Here is a 23,593-nt window from a genome sequence, read left to right on the forward strand (position 1 = left end):
AGGGGCAGAGGGGATAACAGTTACCCCGGTGCACTGAGACACCAGTGTTTGGTCAAAAGAATAGGGGGTGGGGGGAGCAGAGAGTTTTTTTTATTTCCCCTCCCACAGACCACACCTCTCAGCATGGGCTTTCCCAGGGCTGAGTTCTTAAAGGCACAGGCATCCAAATGCCTAGTCACTGCAGTTCCTCTTTGATGTAACCTACTCAGGTGCTGCAGCAGGAGACTTAATTCAGTGAAACCGGGCCTTCCCTACATCCCCCCAGGGGGCTGTACACCCCCCCTGAATTTCCCCAACACCCCCCAGTGGTCAACTAGTTACAACAGTGTTACCATTTTGTCATTGGTTAGAAATTTGAATTGAAATTGAAACATTAATACACACTTTTAAAGCATATACAATGTTTGATAAAACACTTGTACCTGAAAAAGTATAATAGGTTTGAAAAGTATGAACAAAGACTAGCTTCCTCACACAGCTGTTGTTATTTCTGACAATGTTGGCACATTCGTTTCAGCAATGTTAGCCAACTTTATAATTTAAAATTATGATTTGTAAGCAAGGTCTGAATGAGCTCTTCCCTGACAGATAATGATGAGCCAGGGTTGGGGGGAAGGCTTCAGAACCAGACTGTATTTACATGAACTCACCTACTCTGCCTAGGTATCCAGCAGACAAAGCTGTGTTGCCCAAGTGATCAATTTTGGCTGGTGTTTTGGGAGTTTCTGTACTAATCATTATTATATTATAATTAATTTTTATATAAGAATGGCCATATTGGGTCAGACCAATGGTCCATCTAGCCCAGTACTCTGTCTTCCGACAGTGGCCAATGCCAGGTGCTTCAAAGGGAATTAACAGAACAAGGCAATTATTGACTGATCCATTCCCTGTCGTCCACTTCCAGCTTCGGGCAAACAGGCTCTCAGAGCATGGTGTTGCATCCCTGCCCATCCTGGCTAACATTGATAGACATATCCTCCATGAACTTATCTAGTTCTTTTTTGAATTCTGTTCTAGCTTTGGCCTTCACAACAAAAAGTTCCACGGGTTGACTGTATGTTGTGTGAAGAAGTATTTCCTTTTGTTTGTTTTAAATCTGCTGCCAATTAATGTCATTGAGTGACCCCTAGTTCTTGTGTTATGTGAGGGAGCTTTTCACTTTCTCCACACCCGTCAAGATTTTATAGACACCCCTTCCCCCCCCAACAGCCTCTTTTCCAAGCCGGAAAGTTCCCCAGTCTTTTTAATCTCTCCTCATATGGAAACTGTTCCATATGTCTAATCATTTTAGCTGCCCTTCTCTGTACCTTTTCCAACTCCAATATATCTTTTTTGAGATGGGGTGACCAGGACTGCACACAGTATTCAATATGTGAGCATACCATGATTTATATAGTAAAAGTGGAGGAGCTTGGTTTGCCAGACTGATCAGCAAAGCCAATGCTGACAAACTATGTGAAAAGGCTGAAAAACACCAATCCTCTGGACTGCATCAACATGCAGAAAGCTTTATAAGCCAGTCATTGTCAAAGCCAATTTTAGCAGTACTTAATGAGGCTGTTAAGAATGCTGGAGACACAACACAGTTTATGCAAACAAACATGGCTGTCACATCATACTTTCTCTTTAAGCAAGAGATACCACACACTACAGACTGGAGGCCAATGTTAAGTGCATTGTCATTTGTTAATCCAGAAGTTGGACACTGGTTACGACCAAGACCAGCAAATGCTCACTATCTTTCTGCAAGAAACTCAACTGACTGGTTAGAAGCATGCAGTGCAACAGTGAAAGACTCAGCAGTTGAAAAAGTGAAGAACTCTCTCACCGCATTCAGAAAATGTGCATACATGGCTGATGAATGCACCAACGCAAATGGGTGTCAAGTATTAAGTCACTGCCTATGTTATCTTGATATCAGTGGGAGATCAGTAGATGAATTTCTAGAGGTTCAGTTTATAGAAGACACATCGGCTGCATCTCTGACAACCCACATCTTAGAAGAGTTAAATGCTTGTCAATTGACCCCCAAACAGATGGCTGCGTGTGTATTTGATGGAGCTTGCAAACTTCTCTGGAAGACATGGTGGAGTACAAGCTTTGCTCAGAGAAAAGTGTAACTCTAATCTCTCCAATACACACTGCAGAGATCATCTACTACTACTAGTACAAGCTGCAGAATCTTCAAAAGGCATTTAAAGGCATCTTGGAAAATATAGAAGATACATTGGGACAGAAGTTCAAATTAGTCCTTCCTGGGAAAATCCACTGGCTTTCTCATGAGTGATCCTTGGCTGTTGTCTTAAAATTACTGCAACCATTATTATTGGCTTTGGAAAGTATCTACCGAGATGGGATGGATCTAATTAGTGAGGCTGGTGGACTACTTTCGCTACTAAGTTCAGAGAACACATTCGTCATTCTCTCTTGTAAGTCAACTGTTGAAACCACTTGGGTCATTATACAATGCCATCCAGGCATCTACTCCAACAGTAATAGATCTCTGTCCAGCAATGGAAGCTACACTTGGATCAATCAGAGAGATATCCATTGAAAACATACTAGAAGAAGCAAAGACCTCAGTTCAGAAGTTGACTAATTAGGACACTTATATTAACTCCTTAAATGAAGACTAAGGGTACATCTATACTACCGGGATCGGCAGGTAGTGTTCGATGTATTGGGGATCGATTTATCACATCTCGTCTAGATGCGATAAATCGATCCCCGAATCGACGCCCGTACTCCACCTCGGCAGGAGTAGTAAGCGGATTTGACGGGGGAGCCACAGCGGTCGATTCGCTGCCGTGAGGATGGCCAGGGAAGTCGAACTAAGATACTTCAACTTCAGCTACGCAAATAGCGTAGCTGAAGTTGCATATCTTAGTTCAAACCCTCGCACTAGTGTAGCCCAGGCCAAGAAGTGTTTGTTAAGCCAGCTGAAAAAGTAAAGTACACGGACTCAATTCTTACATCTCTACAACAACTTTTGGATTCCATCAACCTCTACGTAGCTTTTACAGATGCCTGTCTTATAAAACACTGACAGCTGAGTGGAGTGAGGCACTACCAGCAATGGGGCTGCCATGTGATCAGGACAGAACAGAGAATTTGAACACAGAGTGGAATATCATATGATGAATGAATGTAGACTTGATTTCAACTTCTTCTTTATCATCACTAATGGTTCGACCCAATTTTTGTGCTGTGTTTCCTGGGATGAAAGAAGTACGAATTCATCTCTTTCTACTTCCAGTCACAACAGCTACAGTTGAGCGTTCTTTTTCCTCAATGAATAGAATTTTGTGTTCTGAAAGAAGTCGCCTTCTGCCTGATCATGAGCATATCATGAAGGACTGGAAGTATCTAACACATGAGAAGCCACCAAAGATGAATGCACTGCATTTGAGAAGTTTATTAACAGAGTTGTGAAAAATTACAACAAGAAAGATGTAGATATAGTGCTTCATAGTAGGCTTGGATAGCCAACTCTAATTTGTGTGATGATTTAAAAACGTGAGTTAAATCTAATAAAACGATCATGAAACATTTTTCAGTTTTTACTATGGTGCGGTCCCGGGCCAATGGGGGCGGCGGGAAGCCGTGGCCAGCACATCCCTTGCCCGCACCGCTTCTCGCTGCCCCCATTGGCCCGGGACGGCGAGCCGCGATCGGCCGAACCTGCTGCGTCAGCAGGTAAATAAACTGGCCCGGCCCGCCAGGGTGCTTACCCTGACGAGCCGCGTGCCAAACGTTGCCGACCCCTGCTATAGGGTGTGTGAAACTGCTATCTGTAGGAATTAGCTACATCAGATAGCAGTTTTTAGCAAAGTAGGAACTTTCCACCGCTATAAGTAGCAAATTCCTACAGACAGCAGTTTCACACACCCTATAGTGTAAGAAACGGCTAGCTGTAGGAATTAGCTACCTCATATAGCAGTTTTTAACAAATTAGGACAAGTCAGCAAATAAGAACAACCTTATGTTCTTGGTGGTGATGGGGGACTTCAACTACCCAGACATCTGTTGGGAAAATAATACAGCAGGGCACAGATTATCCAACAAATTCTTGGAATGTATTGGAGACAATTTTTTATTTCAGAAGGTGGAGAAAGCTACTAGGGGAGAGGCTGTTCTAGATTTGATTTTGACAAATAGGGAGGAACTGGTTAAGAATTTGAAAGTGGAAGGCAGCTTTGGTGGAAGTGATCATGAAATGATAGAGTTCATGATTCTAAGGACTGGTAGGAGGGAGAACAGCAAAATAAAGATAATGGATTTCAAGAAGACAGACTGTAGCAAACTCAGGGAGTTGGTAGGTAAGAATCCATGGGAAGCAAGTCTAAGGGGAAAAATAATTGAAGACAGTTGGCAGTTTTTCAAGGAGACATTATTAAGGGCACAAGAGCAAACTATCCCACTGCATAGAAAAGATAGGAAGTATGGCAAGAGACCACCTTGGCTTAACCAGGAGATCTTCAATGATCTAAAACTCAAAAAAGAGCCCTAAAAAAAGTGGAAACTAGGTCAAATTACAAAGGATGAATATAAACAAATAACACAAGTATGAAGGGACAAAATTAGAAAGGCCAAGGCACAAAATGAGATTGAACTAGCTAGATACACAAAGGGTAACAAGAAAACATTCTACAAATACATTAGAAGCAAGAGGAAGACCAAGGACAGGGTAGGCCCATTACTCAATGAGGGGGCAACAATAACCGAAAATGTGGAAATGGAAGAGGTGCTTAATGACTTCCTTGTTTCAGTTTTCCCCAAGAAGGTTGGTGGTGATTGGACATCTAACATAGTGAACGCCAATGAAAATGAGGTAGTATTAGAGGCAAAAATAGGAAAAGAACAAGTTAAAAATTACTGAGACAAATTAGATGTCTTCAAGTCACCAGGACCTGATGAAATGCGTCCTCGAGTACTCAAGGAGCTGACTGAGGAAATATCTGAGCCATTAGCAATTATCTTTGAAAAGTCATGGAAGACAGGAGAGATTCCAGAAGACTGGAAAAGGTCAAATATAGTGCCAAGCTCTAAAAAGGGAAATAAGGACAACCTGGGGAATTACAGACCAGTCAGCTTAACTTGTGTACCCAGAAAGATAATGGAGCAAATAGTTAAGCAATTAGTTTGCATACATCCAGAAGAAAATAAGGTGATAAGTAACAGTCAGCATGGATTTGTCAAGAACAAATCCTGTCAAACAACCTGATAGCTTTCTTTGATAGGGTAGCAAGCCTTGTGGATGGGGGGAAGTGGTCGACGTGGTATATCTTGACTTTAGTAAAGTTTTTGATACTGTGTCGCATGACCTTCTCATAAACAAACTAGGGAAATGCAACCTAGATGGAGCTACAATAAGGTGAGTGCAAAACTGGTTGGAAAACTGTTCCCAGAGAGTAGTTATCAGTGGTCCACAGACATGCTAGAAGGGCATAACGAGTGGGGTCCTGCAGGGATCAGTTCTGGATACGTTTCTGTTCAATATCTTCAATGATTTAGACCAGGGGTAGGCAACCTATGGCACATGTGCAGAAGGCGGCACGCGAGCTGATTTTCAGTGGCACTCACACTGCCCGGGTCCTGGCCACCGGTCTGGGGGGCTCTGCATTTTAATTTAATTTTAAAAGAAGTTTCTTAAACGTTTTAAAAACCTTACTTACTTTATATACAACAATAGTTTAGTTATATATTATAGACTTATAGAAAGAGACCTTCTAAAAACGTTAAAATATATTACTGGCACGCGAAACCTTCAATTAGAGTGAATAAATGAAGACTCGGCACAGCACTTCTGAAAGGTTGCCAACCCTCGATTTAGACAATGGCTTAGAGAGTACGCTTATAAAGTTTGTGGACGATACCAAGCTGGGAGGTGTTGCAAGTGCTTTGGAGGATAGGGTTAAAATTCAAAATGATCTGGACAAACTGGAGAAATGGTTTGAAGTACATAGGGTGAAATTCAATAAGGACAAATACAAAGTACTCCATTTAGGAAGGAACAATCAGTTGCATGTATACAACATAGGAAATGCCTTCCTGGGAAGGGAGTACTGTGGAAAGGGATCTGGGGGTCATAGTGGATCACAAGAAAAATATGAGTCAACAGTGTAACACTGCTGCAAAAAAAGGGAACATAATTCTGGGATGTATTAGCAGGAGTGTTGTGAGCAAGACACGAGAAGTAATTCTTCCGCTCTACTCCGTGCTGATTAGGCCTCAACTGGAGTACTGTGTCCAGTTCTGGGTGCCACATTTCAGGAAAGATGTGGACAAATTGGAGAAAGTCCAGAAAAAAGCAACAAAAGTGATTAAAGGTCTAGAAAACATGACCTATGAGGGAAGACAGAAACATGATAACCGTTTTCACGGACGTAAAAGGTTGTTACAAGGAAGAGGGAGAAGAATTGTTCTTCTTAACCTCTGAGGATAGAACAAGAAGCAAAGGGCTTAAATTGCAACAAGGGAGGCTTAGGTTGGACATTAGGAAAAACTTCCTAACTGTCAGGGTGGTTAAGCACTGGAATAAATTGCCTAGGGAAGGGAATGTCCATCAGTGGAGATTTTTAAGGGGGGGTTGGACAAACACATGTCAGGAATGGTCTAGAGAATACTTTGTCCTGCCTTGAGTGCAGGGGACAAACTGCTATCTACAGGAACTTGCTACATGAGGTAGCCGTTTTTTACCATAGTAGTTTCTTACAACCCATTACAGATCAGTAACTGTTACAGGTAGGACAGGGCCAGGCCTGCCGATTGGGGAGCGGCTGGTGTTCCGGGGCCTGGCTTCCGCAGGCTCGGGGGCTCCCAGGCTGTGCCGCATCCAGCCCCAGGGCCGACCGCTGCAGAGCGCCCGGCTGCCAGCAGAGCCCCGCCCGCTCCCCCGGCCCGGCTGCCATGGCGAGCTGGCGGCTCCCCCGGACCCCGCTGCTGCTGCTGCGGGCGGCCCAGCGCCGGCTCCCGGCCCCGCTCCGCCGCAGCGGCTCCGGCCCGGCCCCGCCGCGGCTGCCCGGCTCCCTGGTGCGCTCGGGCGGCTTCGTGGGAGGCCGCTGGGTGCAGGCGGCCGCCGCCTTCCCCGTGCTGGACCCGGCCAGCGGCGCCGAGCTGGAGCGTGTGGCGGACTGCGGCGTGGCCGAGGCCCGGGCCGCGGTGAGAGCCGCATGGGAGGCCGGGCCCGGCTGGAGCGCGGCCCCCGCCAAGGTGAGAGCCCCGGGGGAGGCGAGGGGAGCGGGCCCCGGCCAGGGGATGGGGACAGACGGGGAGAGCCCGGCCCAGGGGAGAAGAGCCACCGCATGGAGCAGGGGGTCCGAGGGGAGCTTTGGGGGAGGGTGGCCCCTGCTGCAGTCAGGCCCCCCCCCGGGGGTGAGTGGGGCACGGCAGGACCTTGGCAGAGTGTGATTTACTCTCCAGGTGCGCCCATGGCATGCCCGCCTTTCAGGCTATGACTGCAGCAGAACCAGGCCGGCTGGCCCCCGGGTGGGCAGAGCCCCGTGCAGGGTCGGGGGCTTCCTGCAAACGCTGCACGGAGGGACTGCGCTCAAATAAAGAGCTCCCGCGGCCTTGATTCAGCTGCCTGTGTTCTTGTGGGTGGTGTATTTTAATCCCATACTTCGCCTACACGCGCTTTGGGGCTTGCAGCAGCGTGCAGCTCAGTGAGGTTCTGACAGACCTCTAGGTACTGCGGCTCACAGGTCTGTCAATAATATGAAATACAGAAGGAGGGTTAGTGGGTGATGCATTAAATTTAAAAACTGGCTTGAAGGCCACGGGTCACCTTACACATACCTTAGAAGAGTGGTTCTCAACCAGGGGTACAGGTACATCTCTGGGGCTACACAGAGGTCTTCCAGGGGGTACATCAACTCATCTAGTTATTTGCCTAGGGAAGTCAGTACAGATTAAAATTTCATACAATGACTTGTTTATACAGATCTATATACTATACACTGAAATGTAAGTACAATATTTATATTCCAATAGCATTATTTTATAATTATATGGTAAAAATTAGAAAGTCTGCAATTTTTCAGTAATAGTGTGCTGTGACATTTATATTTTTATTCGGGCTGGCAAGTGATTAAAAAAATTAATTGTGATTAATTGCGCAATTAAAAAATAATCACGATTTATTGTGCGACTAATCACATTGTTTAACAATTATAGAATACCATGTAAATATTTGTGGATGTTTTCTACATTTTCAAATATATTGCTTTCAGTTACAACACAGAATACAAAGTGTACAGTGCTCACTTTATATTTATTTTTTATTACAAATATTTGCACTGTAAAAAACAAAAGAAATAGTATTTTTCAATTCACCCAATACAAGTACTGTAGTATAGTCTCTTTATCATGAAAGTTGAACGTACAAATGTAGGATTATGTACAAAAAATAACTGCAATCAAAAACAAAACAAATGTAAAACAAGTCCACTCAGTCCTATTTCATGTTCAGCCAATTGCTCGGACAAACAAGTTTGTTTACATTTGCAAGAGCTAATTCTGCCCACTTCTTGTTTACAATGTCACCTGAAAGTGAGAACAGGCATTCGTATAGTACTGTTGTAACCAGCATTGCAAGATATTTACGTGCCAGATGTGCTAAAGTTCATATGTCCCTTCATGCTCAACCACCATTCCAGAGGACATGCATCCATGCTGATGATGAGTTCTGCTAGATAACAATCCAAAGCAGAGCTGACCGATGCATGTTCATTTTCATCATCTTAGTCATGCCACCAGCAGAAGGTTGATTCTCTTTTTCGGTGGTTCGGGTTCTGTAGTTTCTGCATCGGAGTGTTGCTCTTTTAAGACTTCTGAAAGCACGCTCCACACCTAGTCCCTCTCAGATTTTGGAAGGCACTTCAGATTCTTAAACCTTGGGTCGAGTGCTATAGCTATCTTTAGAAATCTCACATTGGTTCCTCCTTCGCGTTTTATGAAATCTGCTGCGAAAGTGTTCTTAAAATGAACAACGTGTGCTGAGTCATCATCTGAGACTACTATAACATGAAATGTATGGCAGAATGCAGGTAAAACAGAGCCGGAGACATACAATTCTCCCCCAAGTTGTTCAGTCACAAATTTAATTAAACCATTATTTTTTTTAAACGAGCATCATCAGCATGGAAGTATGTCCTCTGGAATAGTGGCTGAGGCATGAAGGGACATACGAATGTTTAGCATATCTGGCATGTAAATACCTTGCAATGCCAGCTACAAGAGTCCCATGCCAATGCCTGTTCTTATTTACAATGTCACCAGAATGTGAGAAGTGGGCAGCATTATCTCCCATAAACGTAAAGAAACTTGTTTGTCTTAGCAATTGGCTGCACAAAAAATAGGACTGAGTGGACTTGTAGGGTCTAAAGTTTTACATTGTTTTGTTTTTGAGTGCAGTTATGTAACAAACAAACAAAAACCTACATTTGTAAGTTGCACTTTCACGTAAAGAGATTGCACTACTCCTATGAGGTGAATTGAAAAATACTATTTCCTTTATCATTTTTACAGTGCAAATATTTTAATCAAAAATAATATAAAGTGAGTGCACTACACTTTGTATTCTGTGTTGTAATTGAAATCAATATATTTGAAAATATAGAAAAACATCCAAAAATATTTAATACATTTCAAATGGTATTCTATTGTTTAACAGTGCAATTAAAACTGCGATTAATCACAATTAATTTTTTTGAGTTAATCGCGTGAGTTTACTGCAATTAATCAACAGCCCTTATTTTTATATTTGATTTTGTAAGCAAGTAGTTTTTAAGTGAGCTAAAACTTGGGGTACACAAGACAAATCAGATTTCTGAAGTGGTACAGTAGTCTGGAAAGGTTGAGAGCCACTGCTTTAGAAAAAGTGATTTTTTTTTTTTTTTAAAGCATGTCCTCCTGTTCTCATTAACTGTTTATAAGCAAGTAGTCCTTTACATACATCTAAAGCATGTGAAACTGACTGCCTCAAGATATTGAGGCCAAGGGCTTACTAGTTTCAAAAGAGGTAGACCTGTACACATTTATATATATATAAATAAATAAAATATATACACACACAAAAATAAACATTCATGCCTGAGGATATAATCTACCAACTAACTTGAGGAAGAAACTTCCACTCTGGAAAGACTTTCCTCTGAAGCACCTGGTGCTGTCATAGACAAGTTACCCGACTGAAGTGACCATTGTCTATACTGGCATCACTAGCCCTCCAATACAATTTTGAATTCATGTCATCCTTACTCAGTTATCTTTTTTCTGTTTGAACAGCACACATTCACTTATACCTAAAGTATGAAGTTAATTCAGTGTAGTAACATTTTTATCTATGTTTAAAACAATGGCAGCTTTGCTAAAATATTTTTTTTTTCTTTGCCCAGGAGAGAAGTGCGTTACTTCGCAAATGGTACAATTTGATGATGGAGAATAAAGATGACCTTGCTAAGATAATTACAGCAGAGAATGTGAGTTTTACATGTAAAAATGTACTAATTTCAGCATCTTTTAGGCCTCTTTGCCAGCAAAGGACTCCTTTGGCAACAAAGAGTCTTATCCTGAGTGGTGGTATGCACCCACAACTCCCAGGCCTTAAGCAAAAAAGATACATTAGCTATCGAATTTACCATGTAAGGCCTGAAGTAATGTAGGGCCCTGTTGAAGTAATGGAAAGACTCCTATAAATCCTTAGCCCAGACTCTGTCTGAAATGTATGTAACCTGGAATCAAAGTGCCATTTATGGTGCCTCGCACAATGACGAGGGCTCCTAAGTGCCGTGGTTATACAAATAATAATAAGAGTGAAAATAATGACCTAAGTGACTTTTTTCAATCACTTTGGTCTCTTTGAAGTATTTCTGCATTGTGATTTAATCATAGGGGAAGCCTCTGAAAGAGGCACAAGGTGAAATTCTTTATTCTGCCTCCTTCCTGGAATGGTTTGCAGAAGAAGCTCGTCGCATTTATGGTGACATCATTCCACCTTCTGTGAAAGATCGAAGGCTCTTGGTGCTGAAACAGCCTGTTGGAGTGGCAGCCGTTATCACCCCTGTAAGTGCAGCTGGATCTGCCAGACTGATTAAGGACTAACTTAGGGCTTTCAGCTCAGCTCTGAGAATGGGGTAGCAGAGACCGCCACTGCCCAGGAGAACCGCCCCCCCCCCCCCCCCACTCTCTCACACACACACACAAAAGAAGGGCCTTTTTCTGCTCCCCACTCATTTGTTCTGGGTGCGCTCTACTCCCCTGCATAGCCACGTAGGACAGAGCACAGGCTCTGGATAAGATATTAGGAAGTTACAGCCCTGATCTGGATGCGTTTCTTCATTGAGTTACGTATCATGAGACAAATAATGGCTTCTTCATACTGAAAATACGTCATGTTTTTGGTATTCATGTTCCTAGTGGTACGGATTTGTTTCCTCATATTTTTTCTCCACCTACTCTTAGCAGTAGGTGCCCCCCTCCCAAAAGGTTGAAGTTTTTGAGTTACTGGCAGTACCAGTTTCTCACTGATGTAGAAATCTCTCTGCCATTTAATTAGTAGAATTTTTAGAGCATAAGATAATTGGTAGTGGCATTATATACACGGTCTTTTATAAATGCTGCCTCTTCGCCCCTTTTCAGTTTTTGAAAAGTATTTAATTGTGAAAGTAAAGCTAACTCTCATTCTTATACAAGGTTTGTTTTGATTCTTGCTAGAAGTTGCAAAAATAGCCAGTTATTTGGGCAGAGAGGGAAGTATGGAGCTTTTCTGATTTTTCATTGTATATTTCTCTCCAACTAGTGGAATTTCCCCAGCGCTATGATTACACGAAAAGTTGGTGCAGCTCTGGCAGCAGGCTGTACTGTGGTGGTGAAGCCTGCAGAAGACACACCATTATCAGCATTAGCACTTGCTGAGGTGAGCTTTTGCACTGGTATTACCCTGGCAATGGACTGTATCTTACAGTAGCAATCTGTAAACAAGAAGTGAAGGGGCATTCAAACATAACTCTTGGCCACAATCTCACACAGAGAGTACAAATTTATTCTGTTAAGCAGGTGGTTTAGATTGAATAGGTACCTTTAAAATAAACAAAAACATTGGAATATATTATGGGCATAGTAGGAGTATCTTCCAGCATTGGCCTAGCTTTGCAAAAGTGCTTTGCAAAAGACAGGTTTAACTTTGAATATCTTTGCTTTAGTTGATGTCAGCAATAGCCTATTTGTGTGTAAATAGCAATGCCAACATGTAATCTTTATGGGGCCCAATATTGTGAAGTGCTGAGCACCCTCAGCTCTCATTGACTCAGTGCTTATGTCTTCAGAGAAAATTTACAAATACATATACGAATATAAAAATATTACCTAACTGATCCTTATACAAAGTATATTATTTTGTAACTGTATATTCACTGTTTCTCATTGCAGCTTGCAAACCAGGCTGGAATTCCAGCAGGAGTATATAATGTTGTCCCCTGTTCCCAACAACAAACCCCAGCTGTAGGGGAGGCTCTCTGCACTGATCCTTTGGTAGCAAAAATATCTTTTACTGGCTCCACTGCTACAGGAAAGGTACATGACAAGACAGTGAATGTTTGAAGGGTTTTTATTGAAAAGCAAGGGGAAGTGTTTTGAGGAGAGAAATGTGTATATAGAACATTTTCCTTTGGGATGGTTCTTCCCCACACTGCAACAAACTTTCTTCCCTTCTGGCTGTTGAGGGCTTCACACAAATCCCTGATCCTGTTAAGTACTTTTCCTTGAATTGCTATCCATTTAATCTGGTATCTGTTAGCTTTTTAGAACAGTGGTAATGTGCATCATTGCAGTTTGTAATTTGATGAAGAGCAGTTACTCAGGAAAGTTCAGTTCCAGGAACTGCTGTTTCAGGTTATGTGATGACTTGACTCTAGTGGGAACACGTTAGAATGTGCTGCTCAGTAATGAAGTACATTACTGAAAGAGGGGAAGGGTTAAACCTTTACTTAAGGCTAGATTCTACTCCCTTTATTTACTCTGTGAGTAGTCTCATGGAAATCAGTAGGACTATTTGAGGAATAAGATACTAGTGTGTGGGTTAAGATGAGTTAAGATTCCCCTTAACAAGGAAGGGGCATTTTCTAAAATGGTCTGAGGAGGAATGGGATGACAGCGAGAAGAGGAAAATTTAAACTGGATATCAGGAGAAAAATCTTAACAGCAAGTTTTATTAAACTGTGGAATGATCTTGCAAGGGAAAGTAGAAGAAGCTCTTCCTTGAGTTCTAGTTAAATAAAGGCTGGACAAAGTAATTGGGTGAAATCTTGGCCCTATTAATGTCAATGGGAGTTTTTCCACTGGAGACTTCAATGTAGGACAGGATTGCCTGCTTTGGCAAGGGAATGGAAAAGATGGACTCTTGGCTCTGTGGCGAACTTGTAGGTTCATTATGGGAGTTCAACCCCCACCAGAGTTAGTTCCCCCGCCTCTAAATTCTGTTTCGTTAGTGAACTGATTACTTACACACTTACCCTGTTTGGTGTCTACTGCATACTTGTAGGTACTGCTGCATCATGCTGCTGGCACCGTGAAGCGGGTTTCCATGGAGCTCGGGGGGCATGCTCCATTTATAGTGTTTGACAGCGCTGATGTGGACCGAGCTGTTGCAGGAGCTCTGGCTTCTAAATACAGAAACTCGGGGCAGGTGAGAGAATTATTTTTCTACCTTGCCTATTTCACTTTTTGGAGCATGAAAGAGCCATATTTTTTGTGATTAAGATATTTTTGCCTAACGTTATTTGCTTGTGAAAGGAAAGCTGCTGGATTTACAGCCCTGGACATCGAAGTCCCCTATCCACTGAACAGATAAAGCACAGATAGCAGCACTATCATGGCAACGCAGTTCAGTCATTACCTATAGTATTGAGAAGATGAGTCTACAATGCCAGTTTAGTGGCCTCTCTGCTGAAACTGCCCACAAGGATATCCGTTGCAGATGATTTTGTCATACGGACATTTCACAGGCAATAAACTCACACGAATTCCTGAAGAGTGCTAACAGAGTTAAGACAACTCTCAGGCCATTAAAGTAGACACTACAAAGTGTATTTAGCTCTGTTTTAAATTAGTGGCTCACAGTTTTTGGGCAACCAAACCTGTTTGTAAGGATGTGCACCTAATCCTGTATTCCTTGTGCCCCTAGGATACCCAGTGGAGTTAGTAGTAGTTGAGGGTGTGCAAAGAACGCAGGAGAAGTCGTTTTCAGTAGTGACACGTCTCCATATCCCTTTTCCTGGAGCCAGTAACTTCTCTGTCCCCTACCTTAATGACAAACCTGAAATCCAGCCTCTGTTCTGGCACCAGCTGCCCCTTGTTCAGTTGTGTGTAATCAAACTTGCATTGGAATTGAGGGTTGTTCAAACTCCCTTTCCCAGAGGATTGAACTGTGTTGTAGCTTAAAATTCAGATAATTGAATAAGGTACATGCAGGCCCAAGACAGAGGCTTCAGTGGCAGCCACTAGCCTGAATACCAGTCATGAGTGCCAGTGATTAGGAACCACTCTTCTAACCAAGTCAGGTCCCGTACCTGAGTTAGACATTTACAAAATGGAAATGAGAGAAGGATGAGCAATAGCACATTGTGAAAGTGTTTAACCAGATGGAAAAGTTTTTAAAATCAAGTTCACTATCCTTAACCATTCATTATCTGTGCATGTGTGTTCAGGGTTAGTTTATAAATGGTACAAACAGTTTAAGATAAAGAGGTGGAAATAATTCCTCCTTTACGTGTCAAGATTCAGTGTTTCTCCCCAGACACAGTTGCTGTCATTAACACCTAAAACAGAGTGTGTACAGCTCACTAAGTTGGTTTAGAGCCAATCCTGTAAGATCTTAGTCAAGCGGGGGAAAAACTACCAACCCCTCCTGCACTCTCTACATTGCTTTAAGTGTTAATTATATCAGCCGTATCTTGGGAAAAACAGTGAATGGTGTTGTGTGCCCAGGTTGAGTCTGCAAGGCTGGCAGTTCAAAAACGCTTCTCTGCTTATATATGGAGCACATTTGATTATGAAAATAGTTATGAGACAAACAAATATGGCAAAAATCTATCTGCCATTTTTACAGTTACTTTTCAGAGTAGTTGGCACTTACATTGGAGTTCAGTGCACTTGGCACCATTAAAGACAATAGTTGTTCTGAGGTGCACACTGCCTAGAAGATGTGGAGAAGGCACATGACTGATGTGGGTTAGTAGTCATTGACCTTTCAGAAGAAGCAAGTTTTAGGTGGATTTTGAAAGGGGCCTGATTAGCATGAAATAATTTCACTAGTCAAAGTGAGGGGACAGCATGAGAGAAAATGCAAAGACTAACCTGGGAGAAGGAAATGAGTAAAGTAATGAGGCTGGAATCTTTGGTAGAACAAAAGTGGTGAATGGGGACATGACAACATAAAACAAGAACCGAGATATAAACTAAGACACAGCCGTGAAGGATCTTATATGCAAGGATAAGGAATTTAGACTTGATATAGAAAGTTACCAAAGGGGATAATGCAGTCTGACCTGCATTAGCAGTTATGTGTTGGAGAACATCAAACAAGAGGTTGTAGTAATTAAGGCAGCAGGAGAGGAGGGTGTGGACAGAACAAAGGGTCAGAGTGAACAGGTGTTCTTCCCCCAATCTACAAATCCAACTTGTAAAATCCAGACTCTCCTTCTTCATGTGGGATTTGGCTATCTTAACAAAGACAACAATAATAAGATAACAGAAATGTCAGCTCCTACCTTCACTTAGATGCGGAGTCTGCTACTTAACCTACATCCTGTATCCTTTGATTAGAGGATAACTCCCACTGCACCTCCCTGGTATTCTGGTAGATACATGTATCAGAGAATCAGCGACATCCACTTAACCCTTTCCTAGCAGGATCCAGACCTGCTAACAGGGTGAGGTGTTTCAGGGAAACACTTCCAGTTTGTTAGTGTTTGATTTTCAGAGTGTTGTAATGAGAGAAGGGCAAACCTTGGTAACAGCCTTTGTGGGTGAAGAGAAGGCGTGGAAGGAATCGTAATGGTAATCAGTTACTGTGCTGTAAAAAGTGGGAAGAGCACTAAGCTTTGTCTTTTGTTATTCTTTCATGTTTGTTTTCAGACATGTGTTTGCACAAACCGGTTTTTGGTGCAAAAAAGGATCCACGATGCATTTGTGGAAAAATTTGCCAAAGCCATTGAAAGAGAGCTACATGTAGGAAATGGATTTGATGAAGGAACTACCCAGGGGCCATTAATTAATGAAAAAGCAGTGGGAAAGGTATGTATATCTATATCTATATCAAAATATACTGATTTCACTTTTGAAATTGAAATTTATATTTTTAGGAAGTATTAAACACATTGTATACCCAGTTTTGTCTAATACCTGTTTTGTAAAACTATATTTGCCACTCTACCTGAAATGGTCCCTTACAATATATGCTATTTACTTACACTAAACAATCTGTTCCACCTTGCATTTTGCGCTGATGCTGGGAGTACCTTTCCCAGATCTCAAGAAGAGCTCTGTGTGGCTCAAAAGCTTGTCTGTCTCATCAACAAAAGATATTACCTCACCCACTTTGTCTCTCCGTATTTGCAGAAAGTATTCTCTCCTCAAAGCCCACAATGATGTGAACAGGAGTAATTACAGCCATCATTGCCTTGTTAAACTAGGAAAAGAAAAGGGAATAATTTACCATGAGCAAGCCTTTCTTCCTAATTATATTCTGATTGGTATTTTTCTGGAGAACATTTGCAAAAGCTTAACAGACTGTGGGAGTTGCATTGGGTGAATTCATGTCTCTAGGTAGCATGACAGAGTTTTTGTTTTGAACAGTCTGTTTTTGTGTATCAGATCTAAGCAGAAAAACAAATTAAGGCTCAAATTAAGGCTAAAACTATTGGGGGCTCTGAATTTGGAGGGTGACTTTTAATTTTGTTTTGCATTTGTACTTTTTAGGTATTTTCCTAAAGAAAGGTGCATTCTCATTTATATAAGTAGTTATATTTCTTAACATACATACATTCAGATTCTTCATTTTTACATTTTTTTTTATTATATGGAAAATGAGGAGTGGCATTGCATTTATTTATTAGATGATGATTTTTTATTCCTAATTAGTGTGAAGATGCTACAGCCCTTTAGGTGCCTAAATATCTTTGAAAATCTGGTCCCATCTCCTTCAAATTTTTAGAATTAGTAGAGTTCATCTTCTCCCACCTGGGTTTTTTTGTCTTATAGTTCATAGATTGGAAGAGGAACACAAGCTTTCCTACTTTTTCAACTCCCGGTTGGTTTCTTAATTTGGATGAACTAATCCAAAGAAAGAAAATATATTCTCTGCCCCAGCTTGCTAAACTGAATCCAAAAGTAAAATGAAGGAAAAAGCTTTTCTGTATAACAGGAACTGAAAGTACTTGTATTAGGAAAAATGTCAATACCACCATTCAGTCTGTTGTAAAGATTGAAAATAATATAGATATTTAATGCACCATATGACATTGACATATTTATAAAGCTTGAATTGATCCCAATTCTGTTTACATTTTAAAAAGTAGTACTCTTTAACTTACAAAAATTTGCAGATGACTCACTCATGTAAAGTAGGTTTTTTTAAATTCATCTTTTAAAATGATTTGAATAGATTGTAGTAAGTTTAGGCCTTACCGTAGGTTACCATAAATTCAAATTTAATTTTAAGGTCTTGTTTTTAAAAATAAAAATCTGATTTAAATTTTAAAAAATTGATTTTTTAAAAAGAAATCATCAGTTTTTATCCACCCTGGCTGGTGTTCATAGATGTTAGTTTAATGTACGTTCTGTCTACGTTAGAGTATAGATGGAGATATGGTCTCTCCACTACCATCTTGAAGACTTGGTATTGTGGGCTAGTCTACACTGGCAGTGCTTTAACGTGGCTTGTGTGGTCGTGACAGAGCGCTGTGAGAGAGTTCTCCCAGCGCTCTAAAAAAACCACCTCCACGAGGGGCGTAGCTCCCAGCGCTGGGGCACTATGTACACTGGCGCTTTTCACACCCCTGAGTGAGAAAGTTGCAGCGCTGTAAATTGCCAGTGTAGACAAGCCCTGAGATAGGATATTTTTTTCTGTCAGTAGGTAAGCACTACATGGTCTTTTGTATCTCTCTCTGACGACGCTGACCATGAATGTGTGGCCCTGATCCTGCAAAGACTTACACGTATGCTTAACTTTATACGCTGTGAGTACTTCCCTTGACTTCAGCAGGACGAATAAGCGTCCATAAAGTTAAGCATGTGTGTAAATCTTTACTGAATTGCAGCCCTGCATTGCAAGTGATCCTGGTCTGTAAAGCTAAAATTCAGGTTAAGTTCAGGAGGAGAGGTGAAAATTCAGCAAAAAGGGAGTTTTTAAGCAGTGTCTCGGTCCTCTAAATAAGGTACAGCATAAACTCCTTTTGTCTAATGCCCTGTTTAATTTGGGGAATCTTGTGTATTCAAGGAAAAGTAGACCAAACCTTTGCCACTAAATGCTAGCTTGAGTATCTCTTATTTTGCTCATCTCAGGTGGAGAGACACATTAGCGATGCGGTTTCTCAAGGAGCATCCATCGTGACAGGAGGGAAACGACACAGCTTTGGAAAGAATTTCTTCGAGCCTACTCTGCTCAGCAATGTCACAACAAACATGCTTTGCACGCAAGAAGAGACATTTGGTCCCTTAGCACCAGTTATCAAGTAAGATAATCCATTCTTCAGATTAACAGAGAGAGAGTTTAGTAAACTTCAAAAAAGGATTTATTTCATGTGAATAAGTATACAATCTGCATTATTAATTATTATTATACAGATTTTGTATAGGTCTTTTAGGCTTCTGGTGAGATTACCACACACTCACACTCACTCTCTCTCTCTCTCTCTCTTTTGGATTTTTACTTGTTAAAAATGTACCTGTAATTTTGACCTGTTAACTTTTATTCAGCAAGATTATTTTTTTTGTAAAATGGCACCTGCAGTTTAGCAAGGGAGGATAACAGTAAAGACCATCAATTTTCATGCTCCTTTAAGGGACTTGAGAGCTTTTGCATTTTGTCACATGACCTAATAGTTCTATGTTTCTCTGATCCAAAGTACATTTGGGACAGTTTTCCCTCTCTAGCAGTCTTTTTCTCTGAGGTCTTCCCCCCCCCCCCCCCCCAGTATGATTGAACGTGGTAGGACTCAGTGTGGGGAAGATTTACTAATCTTTCTCAGATGTGAGATCTTGTCTAGACAGGGAAGTGAATGGCGTATTTAAACCACATTAGTTGACAAGTGTTAACACATTTTAAAATTTAATGTAACTCAAGGGAAACGGCAAAAGCACCCTGGCTTGAGACTGAAAATTAAATAATAAACATCAGAAATATACCAAGGAGAACAAACCTACATTCACTTCATCCCATTTGCAGTGAGGCTGCTTCTCAGTATCCAGAGAACAGGAAGGCAGCAAGGATTACTTTCTTTCCCCCCGCTATGTTGATTGCAGGTCTCACTGGTATCTGTTTCTTTATATTGGCAGGTTTGATACCGAAGCAGAAGCTGTTGCTATAGCAAATTCAGCCAATGTGGGTTTAGCAGGTACGTTCTCCCTTTTCAGACCGATACACCATTGTGCAGCTACACCCTTGAGCCTAGGGTTGCAATTGCATGAGATGAAGTATTTCAGTTTGATTATTTCTGTTGGCTAATAAGGACCTTCCCCAAAAACTTCTGCTGCCATGGCCGTTTGATTATTGTTCTATTTTGACCATATATTTTTACATTCATGTGGCAGGATATTTCTATTCTCAAGACCCAGCCCAGATCTGGAGAGTTGCAGAGCAGCTGGAGGTTGGAATGGTTGGTGTTAATGAAGGACTAGTGTCCTCAGTGGAGTGCCCTTTCGGAGGTGTGAAACAATCTGGCTTAGGACGAGAAGGTTCAAAATATGGTATTGATGAGTACCTAGAAATAAAGTATGTCTGTTTTGGAGGCTTGTAATAATTTGCAAAAATGACACAAATCCACAAAGGCCTGGAAAATAATGGCCTGATTCAGGTGGACTGTCTGTATATTAATGTGGCTGTTATCCTCTTCAAACCCAAGTAACGCTGTTGAGTGAGTAAATGTAGAGAGAGATGTTTCATGTAGCTCTGTGCTGATACTTGTAAAACACAAATATTACTAATTACATAGATTTAGTTAATACCCAATAGTTGGATGACAGTGCCTCTTAGGTCAGGGAGTGGGGGCGGGAGCAGGGAGGAATAGCTTCTGTTATTTGGGTTACCCTATGTAAACAGGAAGAAGTTGGAGGTTTTTGCATAATGAAGATCATAATTTCTGTTCTGGAGGACACTGGCAATTCCCCGCCCCTGCTGTCTCTCCTAATATTCATGCAGCTGTGTAGGGACTGGAGAGGGTAGCCTATTCTTTGTTTTTGTGCCAGATATGTACTTAATTCTCAACTTGCTAACGTTGTTATATAACTTTTTCAAATTGCTTACTTTTATTACAGTTTGCAGAAGAACTTGGTGCTTGTGAAGGGGAGGAATTAGTAGTAATGGCTGGAGCCAGGCATTCTTGCAGGCTAGTGCACAGCTGTGGCAGTACACATCACTGCTAATTGCATCACCACCTGCTGTTGCAGTTTTGGCCCTCTCCAGAGCAGACATCTTAACTTATGCCTAGGAGCTTAGTAGTTTGAGGAACAGATACACAACCTGTGCTACCACGTAAACAAGGGCTGTAAGTTGCAGTAGTCTGTATAAACTGGTTGCACAATGAGTCAGTGGAGCTTGGGGGATGGCTAGCTTAGTGTATAGCAGAGGAAGGAGAGGACTGTATGCATGTTGCAGGGACATTCTGCTGAGCTGTTGGGGGCGAGGGGAGGGGCAAGATTTATGCAAATGAGCTCCACATGACAATATAAATCCATTCATTCCCCTGTGCAAGACCAGTATGGCCCCACCTGGGAAAGGGAAGAGGATGGTCATCAACATAAATGTTGCCAACCAACTTTTTCAAGGAGTGCTTTCCTCCCACTCCTTCAAAGAGCCACTTTAGCTTGCTCAACTACAGAGCCTCAGCAGGCTGTACTGCTCCTGCGGCTTTGTGCCTTAAATGCTGACAGGCCCTAGCTTGGACTCCTTGTCACATGGGCAGATGTCCATTGCGGAGTGGGACAAAACCCCAAACTCATCTAACTTACAACCTAATAAGGATTGTATAGGTCTTCAGAGGCAGACTTTGTATGTCATCCCCATAGTCCATGTAGCCTCAACTGAAAGCATCATTAAAAGGTGATGTAAAAGTTCCTTAATGTGAAGCAAATAATGGTGTATTAACATTATTTTGACTTAAAATAAGCACTTTATTCACCAAACTAAACTTCCTCAGAAGATCCTATAGAAAATTTTAAACTGGCTTTTCAGAGGCTGGGGAGTAGAAGTTGTGTGTTTTCATTTTTGGCTAACGGCTGTTTAGCCAGACTTTTATATTTAATTACAGAATGAAAGTGAGCTGACCGCTCTCTCTAGATGAATGTACCCTGTCAAATAGGCAATGGTATTCAATTAAACCAAGGTAGGGGGAAATTATTTTTGGAATGACACTTAGGATTAACAGAAAAGCAAGGTGGAGCGGAGCTTCACAGAGCCTTCTCAAGCGCACATAGAGTAGTGTTAATTGCTACTCAACATTTTAAATGTTTAGATGATTTTTGTATTACACTGGGTATGGCTGGAGCGCATTCTTTACTGTCCATGTAAAATGCATGAGTGCACTGTGCTGAAGTGATGCCACAAACAAGGTTTGGAAAGGACACTCATTGCCCTTACAGAAGTCCCTAATGCAATACATATAAAAATGAAGGCCGAGGCTTTATCAACTGCAGTGTGTGCTTTTGGAGTTAATAAGGAGAAGACAGATGTACCTGTTTATATTAACCACTTTTTAAACTCTTGCAGATGAGCATACATAGCGCCCTGATTTTTTGAGAGCATTGTGTTATGGCATATATGAAAGTAGGGCAGCTAGAACAAGGTATCTTACTCATCCATTTCTTATACAGCAGAGGGTGCTGCACAAAAATACAGCCAGTACTTGCTACATCCCAAAGTACAATAGCTTAAATACGGCAAGCACACAGGCAATTTTTTAAGTACCTTAGACAGGTGGACCCATCTGTCATTTCAGCCAGGCACTCAAATTGCACTGCTCTGACCGGTTGCCTCCATGTCAGATGCAACACTGTTGGTTGTCTTAAAATCTTGGTGTCTTGTTTTATGAGGCTGGATTTTCTTCTCTGAATAGAATTAAATAAAACTTGGGTAAATTTTTACTCTTTACCCAGCATAAGATATCTTTAAACTGTGTCCGACAACAGGAAGCACAAACCTTTTGTTACGTAACTTTAACAGTATCTTGGGTTAACTTTAAAAAAAAAGTTTGTCAAGTTTTCCTCCATGCCTGGACTTCAGTGTTTGAATATGTATGGTTGTCTAGGTAATGTCTACATCAAAGAGCACAAATGGATCTTTCTTACAAATGTACTCTTATCAAAAACTGTGATCCTTTAACAAAAGACATACTTGAATTATTACATTTTAGTTTGTGTATGATTAGTTTGTCATTCTCTAGCTTTTTTCTAATGTAATGTGTGTGGGTGTTCAAAGAACACATACTACTTAGCAAAGAAACTGAACTGTGTTTTCAAGTAATAAATATCTAAAACCTGTGAAAGCATTGGATATTGTGTGCATTCATTTTTTCAGTGTTAAATTGATGGTTAATTAGGCTATTAAACAGCAATTGAGTATTAAAGTCCAGGTTCCGTAGATTTGCATTAGTTTTCATTTATTTCAGATAAGCCAAACAGTGGAAGAAATGCATGGTGTGTACATTCAACAGAGGCTGTTTTGTAAGTGACAGGAGTTTAGACCACCACATGGCAATCTCTTGAATTTATCAAACAGTTACGTCACTTCAAAAGGCAATGATTTGCACATTTGTCTTTCATCTGAGCATCTTCAAGCATTTTACAAATACTAGGTAATAAAGATTCTCAATAGCCCGGGTGGTCAGGAACTAATAATACATCAGGCATTCTTAAATCAGGATGGTGGACCTGTCACAAGCGATAGTTTACACCCAGTAGCTTTTTAGGTCTGCATTGTTTTTTCTCCCAGCAGACACAAGAACATTTCTGACCACCGTAGGAATGCTTTTTCAGTAAGTTACTTTAAGTAACGCATTTCCCCACCAACATGCTGCCTTGACCAACTTAGTTCAGTTGAGCAAAATAAGTGAAGGAGGCTCTTGATCCTAAGGCTTCCCAGAAAGTTGGTCCTGCAGAGGCAATAAAAAGTGCATTGCCATATTGTGTGGCATTCAGCGTGATTATAGTAGTAGATGCATCTGTAGTACTTAATCTGTAAAATTTGCCTGGTATCTGTCAGAACTTGAATTCTGCTTGGAGAAAGTAGCTAGCATGTTGCGCTGCACTTTGATTTGACAGTGAGGTGTACAAGTCTAACAACTATCTTACACGAGCCAAGTAGCTTGCACTCTGCTGC

The 23,593-nt window shown here is 41.4% G+C and overlaps 1 protein-coding gene across 2 annotated transcripts; it reads left to right on the plus strand.

Moving 5' to 3' along the window:
* The first annotated feature begins 6,803 nt into the window (after positions 1 to 6,803).
* ALDH5A1 (aldehyde dehydrogenase 5 family member A1) lies at positions 6,804 to 22,763 on the plus strand. Of its 2 annotated transcripts, XM_024212705.2 has the most exons (10): positions 6,805 to 7,215; positions 10,401 to 10,484; positions 10,897 to 11,067; positions 11,804 to 11,920; positions 12,433 to 12,576; positions 13,544 to 13,687; positions 16,138 to 16,296; positions 18,565 to 18,734; positions 19,558 to 19,616; positions 19,813 to 22,763. In XM_024212705.2, the coding sequence occupies exons 1-10, from the start codon at positions 6,913 to 6,915 to the stop codon at positions 20,016 to 20,018; spliced, it is 1,557 nt and encodes a 518-aa protein (XP_024068473.1). In that variant the 5' UTR covers positions 6,805 to 6,912; the 3' UTR covers positions 20,019 to 22,763. The 2 variants fall into 2 exon arrangements, with proteins under 2 accessions (XP_024068474.1, XP_024068473.1); XM_024212706.2 differs by lacking the exon at positions 11,804 to 11,920 and having other exon boundaries at positions 6,804 to 7,215.
* Positions 22,764 to 23,593: the final 830 nt, after the last annotated feature.

Source organism: Terrapene carolina, unplaced genomic scaffold (genome assembly GCF_002925995.2).
Source record: "Terrapene carolina triunguis isolate 2854851 unplaced genomic scaffold, T_m_triunguis-2.0 Scaffold58, whole genome shotgun sequence".
NCBI lineage: Eukaryota > Metazoa > Chordata > Testudines > Emydidae > Terrapene > Terrapene triunguis.

Bases quoted from the DNA above. Each gene is read 5' to 3' on its own strand.
- ALDH5A1 (XM_024212705.2), top strand. From the start codon at position 6,913: ATGGCGAGCTGGCGGCTCCCCCGGACCCCGCTGCTGCTGCTGCGGGCG. The intron at 11,921-12,432 runs GTGAGCTTTTGC...TTCTCATTGCAG, and splicing joins CAGCATTAGCACTTGCTGAG to CTTGCAAACCAGGCTGGAAT. The intron at 18,735-19,557 runs GTAAGATAATCC...TTATATTGGCAG, and splicing joins CCCTTAGCACCAGTTATCAA to GTTTGATACCGAAGCAGAAG.